The sequence below is a fragment of the Aulonocara stuartgranti genome, assembly GCF_965226115.1.
Source record: "Aulonocara stuartgranti genome assembly, chromosome: 1".
Lineage (NCBI taxonomy): Eukaryota > Metazoa > Chordata > Actinopteri > Cichliformes > Cichlidae > Aulonocara > Aulonocara stuartgranti.
This window is the reverse complement of record NC_138939.1, coordinates 30,017,113-30,030,973: the sequence shown is the minus strand read 5'-3', so window position 1 is coordinate 30,030,973 and position 13,861 is coordinate 30,017,113. Positions and strand designations below refer to the sequence as shown.

General features: G+C 41.4%; 1 protein-coding gene across 2 annotated transcripts in view; it reads right to left on the bottom strand.

The window, feature by feature from the left end:
- itga11a (integrin, alpha 11a) overlaps positions 1 to 13,861 on the bottom strand; it is a 63,068-nt gene that overhangs the window by 34,094 nt on the left and 15,113 nt on the right. Inside the window, exon 2 of one of the 2 annotated variants that reach the window (XM_082526564.1) lies at positions 13,696 to 13,810. The exons of the other annotated variant lie outside the window; for it this stretch is intronic. Coding sequence (XP_082382690.1) covers positions 13,696 to 13,810 — 115 coding nt within the window. The remainder of the gene's footprint in view (positions 1 to 13,695; positions 13,811 to 13,861) is intronic. 2 annotated transcript variants of the gene reach the window in all.

The following is a 13,861-nucleotide window of genomic DNA, read 5'->3' as shown; positions in this document are numbered from 1 at the left end:
AACAGAATTTAGATGTCCTCAAAGAACAGTGCTGAGTGCCAAAGATTCTTTTCACATGACGAATGTTTGTGAGGAGTCACTCCTGTACTTGACTTCACAGTAGGTTTCCTGTGTGGGGTCAGTGAGGTCTAATAAAAGTCACTAAAAAGTTTTAGACGACTTCATTTGATGGAGAATATAAGTTATCTGGTGATTTTTCTTCAGGGCTGATGGAGGGCGTAAAGATCTCAAGGAGGACTATAAATCAAAGGAGTTTCCAACAAGTCCTCCAAGGTAAACAACAATATCAGTTTCTTGTTCCTACCTTTATATGTGACCCATTTGCTGAAGCCCCCCCCCCTCATATAGCAGAGCTATAAGAAAGAGCAAAACAATCCACAAACGGAGGGTGGAGGTGTCGTGGAGGCATATTCCCGCTGATTTCCAGCCAGGAAACTGGCACGAGATTTCCATTTTGGACCATTTCTTTTTCATTGTTAGTTTTTACATTATTTCTGAACCAAAGTTTGTTTGACTGGCTTTGTTTTCAATTTAACTTAACATTTGGTAAGTTTTATCCATCAAGGCTTGCTGTTTATAGCTACGATAATATATACTACTGTGCAAAAGTTTTGAGCCACATCTCATTTCCCACACACTGCACACCATGTCTTTTAGCTAATAGTTCACCTTTCTGGTATCTTTGGCATTTTTTGTATCTTTAATAAAATGGCAAGAGAAGATGTGCTTTTGCAATAGTCTGCTAGCAACAAAATGGGTTTATCTGCTAAGTTGTCTGTTATGTGTAGATGCAACACTGGCTCATCCCTTGAGTTAGGTGCCTTTTTTAGGTTCGAATGATTCATAGGGCAGTGTGAAGTGGTCTAACAAACAAAACAGAAGAAATTGTCAGATACAAGACTGAAATGCAAGAGACAACTAAAGAAATATTCCTGAAGAAAAAGAAAAATACAAGAAGGCCTTGGTCATTGCGAGTGAAAAAGATTAAAAAAGGAATGACAAGGACGCTTTCTGTGTACCTGTTACAATATTAACTAAGATAAGATAAGATAAGATAACCTTTATTAGTCCCACACGTGGGAAATTTGTTTTGTCACAGCAGGAAGTGGACAGTGCAAAAGTTATGACGCAAAAATTAGAATACAATAAGAATAAATACAGTACACAGCTGTACAGAATAGAATAAAATAATATACTATATACAGTAGAATAAAATAGAATAAAAATATACAATAAGATAAAAATAGAATACGAATGCTATATACAACTGAGTAAAAATACAACGATGCCAGAAAAGATTATTGCACTTAGTGTTATTGCACATGTGTGGATGTGTGTGTTTGTTCAGTTAAAGTCTTTGTTGTGGAGTCTGACAGCAGTGGGGAGGAAAGACCTGCGAAATCTCTCCGTCCCACACCGTGGGTGCCGCAGTCTCCCACTGAAGGAGCTGCTCAGTGCTGTCACAGTCTGCTGCATGGGGTGGGAGACGTTGTCCAACAGGGATGACAGCTTAGCCGCCATTCTCCTGTCACTCACCACCTCCACTGGGTCCAGAGGGCATCCTAGAACAGAGCTGGCCCTTTGGATCACCCTGTTCAGTCTCTTCCTGTCCCCAGCAGAGATGCTGCCGCCCCAGCAGACCACACCATAAAAGATAGCAGAAGCCACCACAGAGTCATAGAAGGTCTTCAGGAGTGGGCCCTCCACTCCAAACGACCTGAGTCTCCGCAGCAGGTACAGCCTGCTCTGCCCTTTCCTGTAGAGGGCGTCTGAGTTATGAGTCCAGTCCAGTCTGTTGTTCAGATGAACACCAAGGTACCTGTAGCTGTCCACAGCCTCAATGTCCATACCCTGGATGTTCAGTGGTTGCAGTGGAGAATGCTTGTGCCTGCGGAAGTCTACCACCAGCTCCTTGGTTTTACTGGCGTTGATCTGGAGGTAGTTCAGCTGGCACCAGTCCACAAAGTCTTGAGTCAGTCCTCTGTACTCCTTGTCGTCCCCATCAGTGATGAGGCCGACTATTGCAGAGTCATCAGAGAACTTCTGCAGGAAGCACTGGGTGGAATTGTGGGAGAAGTCTGCAGTGTAGATGGTGAAGAGGAACGGAGCCAGAACCGTTCCCTGTGGGGCCCCCGTACTGCAGACGACCCTGTCCGACACACAGCCCTGAGTCCTCACATACTGTGGTCGGTCGGTGAGGTAGTCCAAAATCCAGGTAGTGAGGTGATGGTCCACTCCAGAGTTCTCCAGCTTGTCCTTCAGAACCGAGGGAAGAATAGTGTTGAAGGCACTGGAGAAATCAAAGAACATGATTCTCACAGTGCTTCCAGCGGTCTCCAGGTGAGCGAGGGAACGATGTAGGAGGTGAATGACGGCATCATCCGCGCCAATGCCAGGCTGGTAGGCAAACTGAAGTGGGTCCAGTGATGAGCTTGTTAGGCGCCGAAGCTGAGCCAGGACCAACCGCTCCAGGGTCTTCATCAGGTGGGATGTCAGAGCCACCGGCCTGTAGCTGTTGAGGTCCTTGGGGCGTGAAGTCTTTGGCACTGGTACAACACAGGAGGTTTTCCAGAGCTGTGGGACTCTTCCCAACCTCAGGCTCAGGTTGAAGAGGTGCTCCATCACCCCACACAGTTGGTCCGCGCAGGACCTGACGACCCTCGAGCTGATGCCATCTGGGCCCGCTGCCTTCTTGCCATTAATCCTCCTCAGTTCCCTCCTAACCTGGGTGGTTGAGAGAGACAGGCTGGAGCCTTGTGTTGAGTGTGTATTGGATGCTGTTGTTGGGGGTGGGGAGGAGTGAGCAGGGTGAATAGAGGTGGTGTGAAGTGTCTGAGGTGTCAGAGGTGGAACAGCAGCAGTGGGGGTGGGTGAGTCTGCAGCCGATGTTGTAGACTGTCTCATGGTTGAATCAAATCTGTTGAAGAAATGATTCAGTTCATTTGCCCACCTCACATCCCTCCCAGGCAGAGAGTTCTGCTGTTTGTGGCCTGAGATGGTTCTGAGGCCTCTCCAGACTTCACCAACGTTGTTTTGCTGAAGCTGGTTCTCCATCTTCTGCCTGTAGCTGTCCTTCCCATTCCTTATCAGTCCCCTCAACTCTCTCTGCACCCTTTTCAACTCCTCTTTGTCTTTGGATTTGAAGGCCCTCCACTGTGACATAAATACAGTGGTCCCTCGCTTTAACGCGGTTCACCTTTCGCGGCCTCGCTGTTTTGAGGATTTTTTTTGGGTGCAATTTTGCATCCTTTTTTTTGTACAGCGCATTGTGTTCTGCGTCCTGATTGATTGACAATGGTCTACAGCCAATCTCGTGTCTCCTGTACAGTACAGAATGCGTTCAGCTTGTCAAATTTACATAAATCTTTGATCGCTAGCAGTGTGACTGTGACGTGCTGTACTGTATTTTTGTAAGTTTTCTCCCCAACAAACAACAATGTCAACAAAACGTTTTGCACCATCAAAGGCAACCGCGGGTGTCTTTGGTTTCATTCTATATTTCTGGACTTATTTTTCTACGAAGGTTTGAACTTTGAGAGTCGGTCTGAGCAAAGGGTATAAAGTGTGTAGTGAGGGGTTTTACAGCCTGAAAACATCTATAATAAGTTAACTACTTCACGGATTTCACCTGTCGATAAATGAGGGACCACTGTATTCAATCCTCTGTTATTATAAAACACCCTCTGCCGAATGTAAAATATCTGGTATCTGAGATAATGATGTAAAAGAAAATCACCCCCCTCCCTTGTTTTGAGGAGGGGGGTGATTCAAATGAAAACTCCACAAATAAATCAAACCTAAAGTACTGAATTAAAAAAACCCTCAGCATTAGTGGCAAATACCTACAGTTTTACTGTTACTCAGATTTCCTGAGCTCAACTAATTCGGGCATTAAAAGGCAGGTTGTATCCTAAAATACTCACATTCCTGGAAAGGCTTCGGAAAATTCTCTAAGTCTGCGACAAAATTAAACAACATTTCAGTCCAAGTGAAAATAACAGGCAAAGCAGCTGGCAAAAAACAGCTTTGGTGCCCCAAAGGAAAGATACCGTACACCACTTTATAGCAAAAACAGAGCAGGATCAACCTCCTGCATGGACCTTTAGGCCAAAATCTCACAATTAAACGAGGACGGATCTTTAGCTTAAGTACTTTGAGGTTAGGCTCATGATTGTCAGACTTTCTACCTTGTTCCAGTACTTGACATTACATGATGTCCATGATTTCAGTGGGAATCAAAGGCTTGCACTACTAGGCACTTCATTAATAACAACATTGTAACACTTTGACTGCACATTTACCATCTCAATCAGCAATCACAGCAAGAAGGTCCTGGGTTCGAATCTACTGCCTGGCTCGTCTCCGTGGAGTTTGTTTTATACTTCCTGTGTCTGCGAGGTTTCTCTCCAGCTTCCCCCCACAGTCCATAGAAATGCATGGGTTATATTAATAGGTGATTTTAAAATAGCCATAGCCTTTTATCCCATAGCAGCTAGGTTAGGCTCCAGCAACACCTGCCATCCTGAACTGGATAAAAGGAAGGAAATGGATGGATGGGTGGCATGTGTCTGATATCCCCATGTTGGTGTTGTTCCTACATCATCATAATAAAGTTGATCTAAGATCAACATTGCAACTGAACAATCACATTGTCATGATGTTATAGCTTTGCAATGTGGAGGAAAAAGAAAAAAAAAGTGAAATCCTGCAAGTATTCCTACATAATCTGTTATAAAATATATAAAAAGTACCCAATGTTTGTCCTTTGGAGAAATGAAAAGTAATGGTTACATTTTTTGTGTTTTTCCTTTTTATTCGTATTTGTTCACCTGGGAAGCTAGCTCCCAATTAACACAATTCTTCTGTATTAACTTAATTGACTGTATTGACAACAAAGTTCCCAAGCTGAACCGGACTTTGTGGTGGGAATGTTTGATTGTGAGCTTTAGTTGGGAAAGTTCTTCTTGGGCAGCTGTAGATTCACTGTAGCCACATTGTACAATCAGGGCACAATCACTAAAAACTTAGCACCAGCTGTGACATTTGACATTTTACAGCAGCAACTGCAGACAAGAGGAAATGTTGTTGTAACAGTCCATCACTGCACATCAAAGAGGACATCATATGGGATCAAGCTTCAGTGTTATTGCTCCTGAAGCCAACTTTAAAAGTCTCACAGACTCTGGAAGTCATTTTACCACAGGGGCTCCAGCAGTGCTCATATTTTCATAGCTATTAATATCACGATTATTACTTCGGATATTGCTATCCCTTGGCCAGTGGAGACACAGCAGCTTAAGTTCAGGTCAGGATACATCTACCTTGATGAAAAGGGACCATTGTTGCCTTTGACTTGGATGCCTGCCTTAGGACCTCCTGAATTTCACCAGAAGCTGTTCAAATAATCATGTTCAGGAGCTCATTATGGTCAAACGCTAGCTTTGGTTCATCATCACAGCAAGAATGCTAATGACGATGAAAGAAAGTATTTGACCCAAAATGAACACATGGAGCTTTTCTACCATGGTTACCAATGAATACAGGATTTGGGGGTTTGAGGAAGTGCCATCCCCAAGCCCAGCCTGTCATTAATGTGGTCATTTTTTTCATATTTGGAAGGCGGAGATGTATTTGCTGTGAAACCACATCCATGCCCCAAACATGAGTGTGCTACTCCAGTGTCACGCTTGCTCATCACATTCTGTCCATTGGTATTAACAGGATATGTTTCCTTTTGTTAGTGCTGCCTCATTAATTGAGGGGATTGTTATGGTCACATAATTATTTTTCCAAGACATTTATTTCCCATATCTGCTCTGCCTGGGAGCATTGAGTTGACGGTAGCAGTAATCAGAGGATTATGAGACATTAACAAGCTCTTAATAGTTTTTTTTTTTACTTACTGTCCTCAAGTACGGAGAGGGAGTGAACATCCACATCCACCTTTTTCCACCAGAATGGATTATCTCAACAGTTACTGAATGGATTAGACTGGATGACATTTGGCTCAGATATTTATGGACTCCACCAAACTTTGCTGACTTTTGTGAGGACTTGTCTTAGCATAACCAGCAGGTCCAAATTTTCAGTTGTTCAATAAGCTATTGTTATATTTACTTGGCACTATTGTGGTTTGGGGATTCAGATGATCAAATGGTGACCACAGTTATACATGTTTGTTTTACAGGCATTTATCATTCCCTGACAATGTAAAGGCAAAAAAACTCAAAACATATAACTGAATCTAAATATCTGAAAACTACAAATTTGTCTGCAGACACTATGGTTCCCAGATGATGAATCGTAATGGATTTGGTGGTAACTTTTCCTCTGGAAACATGTGGTTGACATTTGTGAAAACTGAACATTTAAATTTTGCCCTCACGATCAAATGCAATTTTTTTTTTCTGAGCCTTTCACTCTGTAGCGCCATGATAAAAATATCCAACTTCTCCAATAGCTTAATTTTCAACTAAACACCTTGGTGTTAATGGACTATAAGTAGGGAGCAATATGCTATTTCTGTTCTTTATTTTGGGTGTTTTTGTTCCTAGTCACATAACAGATACATTCTGCAATACTATATACAGAAATTAAGTTTGATAACACATATATAACAACTATAGACAGTAAAAAATATCTGTGTTTCTTCTGGTTCAGAAAAATTAAGCTAATGTGGAAGTGCCTTAAACTGGATTCTATCTGAAGGCCACCAGATTGCAAAAGTTGTGACTTCAAAAAGACTTCCAGTCCTACAGATGTCTACAGGAAAACAGCTTTAGGACTCGACCTTTTATAAACACTTTCCTGCTGAGTCTATAGGCTCAGTCACTCATTCTGGGTCATGCTGAAGTTTAATTCTACTTAAACTATAAGAAACCGATCAACTAAATTTGGCACATAGCTTCATCTTCATCTTCACCCTGAAGGTCTTTATCTATCACATATCATGACATCATCATGCAGCCTAGCAACAAAATATCATGTTAAAATGACCTCTTATTAACATTTACAACACCTTAAGAAAGCATCACAACAACAACATCTAATTGATTTTTGAATTATCATATATATATATAATTATTATTGCTGCATTATGCGTTGCATATTATGACGCAATAAGATTGCCTGGCGACTACGTACCAATTGGCTTAAATCACCTGTTTTTAACCTTTATGCACCTGAAATATTTTTTTGACTTCATGACAATACCATCTCGTTTAGGATTACATGCCTAGCAATCACCTAGCAACAGCTAAAATGACCCATCTACTGCCACTATTTTTATTTTCTTTATTTGTACTTTTCATGTGGCTAAATCCATCAGTTGCCAACAGGTAAAAAGCCAAAGAATATCATAGCATGGACCTTTAACAGTTGTAATAACATAGTGTTCTTTTAGTGCCTGAATCAAAAGTAGGTACACTGAATTCTCTTTTATAACCTTTTTTTTGGTGCAGTTCTGCACAACAAGTGAAATAAAAGAAGCACTACTTAAAGCAGAGGTGAAAGCCCTCACAGACACTCTGTAGTTATGTTTCTAACTGAGCTGAGGAGTAGATGTCAGGTCTCAAAAGAGCAGACCTGATATAACTACAGTAAAATAAACAGCAGAACAGACAGTGGGGGGCCTCTGCAGTGTATGGCACAAGTATGCAGGTTAGTGCATCCCATCAGATTCAAAGACTTAAGCTCTTTGCCAACTGGAGGTAATGTGGCCTCATTTCAGTAACCCAATGAGTGCCTGCTGTGGCAGGGTGTTTAAATCACCCCGTTGAGCAGACATGTGGAGAAATGGTGCATGCCCTTTCCTCCGTAGCTCCATCAGCAGTAATGCACAGACCTCAATAAATGTTGTTGGGCAAAATAATGTCCTTTACAGTAAACACTTGGCAAATAAAACAACCTTAAAACTCAAGAGGACTTTTCGCAACTTTTGCACATTTTAATAACTCCAATGGTTAAAGCCTCTTAAATACTGGAGATTATTTTTGAAACCAGCCTTCATTTTGATCTTGACCATAGACGACACGTTTCGTGGCTTTATTTTCTATGGTTATGACAAAATCTGTTGGCAAAATCTGTCTACAGACAGACAGAGAGGCCTGCCAAAGTTCTTAAAAGTGCCTTTGTAACAGTTCCCAACTAGCTGTCATTCCAACTGCAGTTTTGCCAAAGCCATTTGGGAACAAGGTAATATTAGTGGACACTAAGGGCAAACACTCATGTCTGAAAGAATAACACATAGGATGTGGTTAAAGCGACATAATTCACAAGACTGTTGACCAGGAGAGTGCTGTTTGAATCCTGTGTCACTTTTGAACTTCTTTTCATTGCTTTGTTGTTGTTTGCTGTTTCACTTCTTTATCCTTTTCAACTTTCTTTGGTTTTCCTTTTTACTCACTGCTTAGTTGAGCCATTGGATCCAAAGGATTTAGAAAAGACAGTACAAATTTACCCTTTCACAACATTAAATGACACTGAATGGTAGCTACCAAATTAAGATTTTGCTAACAAAGCCTTGACCAAAGTAATGTAAGTAATGCATGTCTTTTGGCCTGTCTCCCTCAGCCCTAATCAGTCACACCAGATGGCCGCCCAGCTGTGAGCCTGGTTCTGCTGGAGGTTTGTTCCTGTTAAACGGGAGTTTTTCATTCCCACTGTCACCAGCTGCCTGCCTGTTTACAGTGATTTGTGATTGTTGAGCCTTTCTCTGTATTATTGTTGGGTCATTACCTTACAATATAAAGCACCCTGAGATGAGGGTTGTTGTGATTTTGCACAAACAGAAGGGAACTGAATGACATGCACACAAAGACTCACAAGCTGAAGAAAATACCAGCTTTGCTATCAGCTGTGATAATAACCTACCTAAATGCAAAGAACCAGCAGATATCTTTGTCTACTATTCTATTTTGGTTCTCAAGTACAGCCTTTTAAATACAGCTGCATTCTTGCCTAACTTCAGGTTTTGGTCATAAAAGGCTTTTTTTTCCCACAGAGTCACTTTCCAGCTGTGATCCTGTTCCTATCCAAACATTCACAGCTGAGGGAATGAGAATTCAGTCAAGTCTGGAAAAGTTAACTGTGCTATAGATTGGCGCACAAGCTCACGGGCCCTGTCAGTAAGTGTAAAAAGTCTAGTTCTCCTGGAAGCCTAGTTGACATGAAATCAGTTGAAGGGAAACTGGAAGCCTAAAAAGCATAAATGATCTGGAACAATCCATTGCAATTTACAGAATGTGTGTAGTTTATTTAATTGACTTATTTAAATGTTAAATGTTAAACCACATGTGTAAATATACTAAATAAAAGCAGTTTCACATGATTTCAGGTCCATGCAATCAGCAGTTCATTCTGAACATTATACATACATGGAACCCAGAGATAAGGAAAACGGCATCAGTGACAATATACTGTAGTAGATATGACAAGGATTTAGTCAAATTTATTCAGTGGAGGTAAACTCCAGAAATCACCCTACAGATGTGCAGCAACTGCATAGAGGAACTAGGAACTCATGTATGCAAGTCAGTGTGGATAAAATGATAACGTAATCTAAACTTGTTTTAATGATCTGTAGCTCTCATTAAAGTGGTATTTTTACATTGGCCACAGCTCATGCGACATTCCTGCATCCAGCTGAGAGCTGTCAGACTATGTACTGTGCACACACTCCCACATGCACATACAAATATACACAGACAGTCTTGCATAAGTGCACAGCTGTTTGATCACACACCAACTCTTGCTGCTCTGACTTGCTGCTCTGACTGTGTTAGTTCCCACCCAGACAACACAGTCATCAAGTTTGCAGATGATACCACTGTGGTGGGGCTCATCTCAGGGGGAGATGAGACTGCATACAGAGCTGAAGTTCAGAGGCTGTCAGATTGGTGTGCAGACAACAACCTGGACCTCAATACCACCAAAACAAAAGAACTGGTAGTTGACTTCAGAAGGAGGAAGTCCGAGCTGCAGCCTGTCAGCATCAACGGGGAGTGCGTGGAAAGGGTCTCCAGTTTCAAGTTTCTGGGTGTGCACATAGACACAGACCTCCAATGGAGCTCTAACACCTCTGCGGTCTTAAAGAAGGCCCAACAGCGTCTCCACTTTCTGAGAATCCTCAGAAAAATGGACCTGAAGAAGGAGCTGCTGACCGTCTTCTACCGCTGCTCCATTGAAAGTGTGCTGACATATTGCATCGGTGTGTGGTTCTCCAGCTGCACCACAGCACACAGAAAGGCACTCCAGAGGGTCATCAACATGGCCCAAAAAATCATTGGACATCCTCTTCCCTCCCTGAAGGACCTGTACAGCACTCGCTGTCTCAAGAGGGCACGCAGCATCCTACGGGACGGTACACACCGAGGACACCGGGTGTTTAAGCTGCTGCCGTCTGGCAGGAGGTTCAGGCTGCTGAGGTCTCGAACAAATAGACTCAAGGACAGCTTTTACAACAGGGCAATAGCCCTGATCAGTGTAAATAGCTGACCTGACTGGATACCTCCCTGGACTTTTTAGGGGGAGGTAACAATGTTTAAAACGATAACAATAATATTTATATTTATAACAAGGTGCAATAATAATTAATGTGCAATAATAACAGTGTGCAATACACATACACTTATTCTTCTTTTTTATACTAAGTTAATATACTGTGTTGTGTTGTTTGTTACGTTGTGATGTGTCATATCGTGTCGTGTTGTGTTATATGTAGTGCCGACGTAGGACAGTTTTTCCAATTTCATTGTACTACTGTACTATGTATGACTGTGCAATGACAATAAAGAGTTATCTTATCTTATCTTATCTTATCTTAAACAGTCTTTTAAAAGCGAAATTCAACAGGATGCGTAAGATGTCTGGTGAACAGACAGACGAGTCATAACTGAGTAAAACACTGGAACACTTACTGCTGCAGGCCACAGCATTTTCAGCCAGACAGTAGACTGAGTAGCCAATACACAGAAACAGTATTGTTACAGTAACCAAATCACTGAAAAGACATCTACCGAAACCTGCACACTTTTCACCAATTTCTATTCATCATATGCGTTATATTAGATGCACAAACACCTAACAGTGACAAAATACCAATCCCCTCAACTCTATTTTGCTGTATGTGGTTTACACACTGTTTGCACCTCGTTCTCAGACATTTACAGACAGGTCTGTTGACCTTTATTCCACATGTGTCAATCTCATCAGATCTTTTCATTTCTGGTAGACGTGATCGACTGGCATGGTTGCTAAACAAGTTGGCTTTTCACCGTAATATCTTTAGTAAGTTGCAGGTCACAGCGTTTTTTAGACAGACAGTAGCCAATACACAGACACAGTATTGTTACAGTAACTTCACTAAATCCCTGAGAAGGCATCTATAGAAATCTGCACACTTCACCAAATTAGGAGTGGTATTTAGTGTCTACTACTACTACTGCGACTACTGCTAATAATAATAATAATGATGAGCAGATCCATTGATTGGACACATACAGTCCAAAGCTCTCTGTTAGCTTCTAGCTTTGCTGAGTTGCTGAGTCGTGATTTTATCAAGAAGCAGAAGATGGTAGTTTTGTTTCCACCTGGAATATTGTAAAACAGCTTTATATGAACCATGCATGCACAAGACTAAAGGCTTCACATGCCGGACTGCCATAGAAGACGTGCAGTAGAGGATGAAAAAAGTACAAAAAAAAAGTACACCATTGTATCACCATTAAGTAAAAACACAGGTATTTAAATTCAGTTCTGCTCTTTGATTGAGCTAACTGGAAACAATTTCCTAATGCGTTGTACTGCAACAGTAGTGAGATTAGGTTTTGATTAACCCAGTAACTTACTGGTGCCCACACTTTGGAAGAGCAGGACATGACCTACTAGTCTGCTGTTTTGCCATTTAAGCCTTGTGGCCGACTGCTGTACTACAACAAGGCAAAATGAATGAATGACTGAACGAGTAGGTGAATGCTGAGCATCCCACACACACACACGCAGAAAAAAGGAAAAACAGCGTCAAGATCGCAAAGCAGTCATTTTATGTGTGTGATGCTGCTCCAATGTAAAGTATATGTGGGGCAAAGATTTTTTGACTAGACAGAACCAGCAGGAGGGAAAAAAGACCATGACACTATAAATAATCATCTTTCAAATAAATAACAGGATTTGAAAGTCTAAACACGAACCTCAAAACCTGAAAATGAACTAAATGTCTGCACTTAGAATGGGTTTATATGCTTTAATAATTGGGGTATATTCAATAATGGGGTATATTTAGAGAGCACATTTTCAGAAACACTTTAGAGAAAGGCTGCAGTGAAGATACGTCATGTAAGAAAAGCATGAACTCCAAAACATCAGTGTATTCTGTGGGAGAGAATACGTCCATTTGGTGTGGTCACAAAAGCATAATAAGGGAATTAATTATAAGAATTATAACGTATAATGTTAAACATGTAAAGCTCTATAGGTCAACATAAAAAATGCGGTCTCACTATTACAATGTTGCAGTTTCTGCTGTCATCATTTAAACAACTGCAGGAGGTTACTGTCAGAAAACTGAAAGGGAGGTCATGGAAAGCCCATCCATCCATCCATCCATCCATTCGCTTCCGCTTATCCTTTTCAGGGTCGCGGGGGGCGCTGGAGCCTATCCCAGCTGTCATAGGGCGAAAGGCGGGGTACACCCTGGACAGGTCGCCAGTCTGTCGCAGGGCTAACACATAGGGACAGACAACCGTTCACACTCACATTCACTCGCACATTCACACCTAGTGGCAATTAGGATTATCCAATTAACCTATCCCCACAAGGTCATGGAAAGCATTTCATAAAATTCGTCACACTCGTTATTTTCTGGTGAAGGACTCTGGAAGCAACTGAAGTCAAGTTTTCTTTTTAAAAAGGACATATAATTATATATCTACATAAACAGAACTAATGGTTGTTGCACACACACATACACAGAAGCAAAACCTGAACATGGCACGGTGCCAGCACAGTGCTGGCTAAAAGATATTTTGGAAATGCCAGAAACTAATTCTGGCCACCACGTGGTGCCAGTTGGCCTAGTGCGCATCAGGAGTTTGTGCTATGAGGTAATATGATGAATGTGAGGTATTCGGTTCAGAGCTACAGCTTGATTTGCAAGCACAAATTACTGAGAGGAAACCACCACAAGAGAGGTGCAGTAGATCACTAGCTTACACAGGGAAAAAATAGAGACATCCCAACATCTTTGCCAAGTCAGCTGTCTCTCAGCTCCACATCTTGTCAGCAAGTATTTTACAGTCATTATTTCCTTGAACTCTTAATCTTAGCAACTGATCACTAAGGTGAAGTTTGACAGTTTTATACCAGGCTAAAAATATGCATTACAGTAGGAGATACTGATATTTTAAATAAAATAAAGGCAGTAAAAATTCTGCAATGCAATAAAAGTAGCCATTGCACCAGCAGAAACCATCATAATGTCAATATATGAGATTTCCACTTGATGAAGATGTATATCACACACAAATAAAGCCAGGCCTCCTGTCACATGGACTAAACTTGACTCGCTATCACTCACCAACAGCTTGATTTGAAAGATATAATATCTGCCAAGCTACAAAACATCAGTAAAGAGAATTTAACATGAAAAAGCTGTAATATTTTGCAAAGACGCCGTGCGTAAATAACATGAGTCCTTACCATTTTTCTCCTCCAGCAGCCACATGTTGCTGAACAGTGTATCCAAACTGTGCTTGTTTAGGGCCTTTAATGATCCTGTATTTCTTTGTGTCGATGTTAAAGCAGTCGTGGAACCCTTTGGAAAAGAAAATACAAGTCTTGTCAGCAGCGATATAAGCAGGACTTT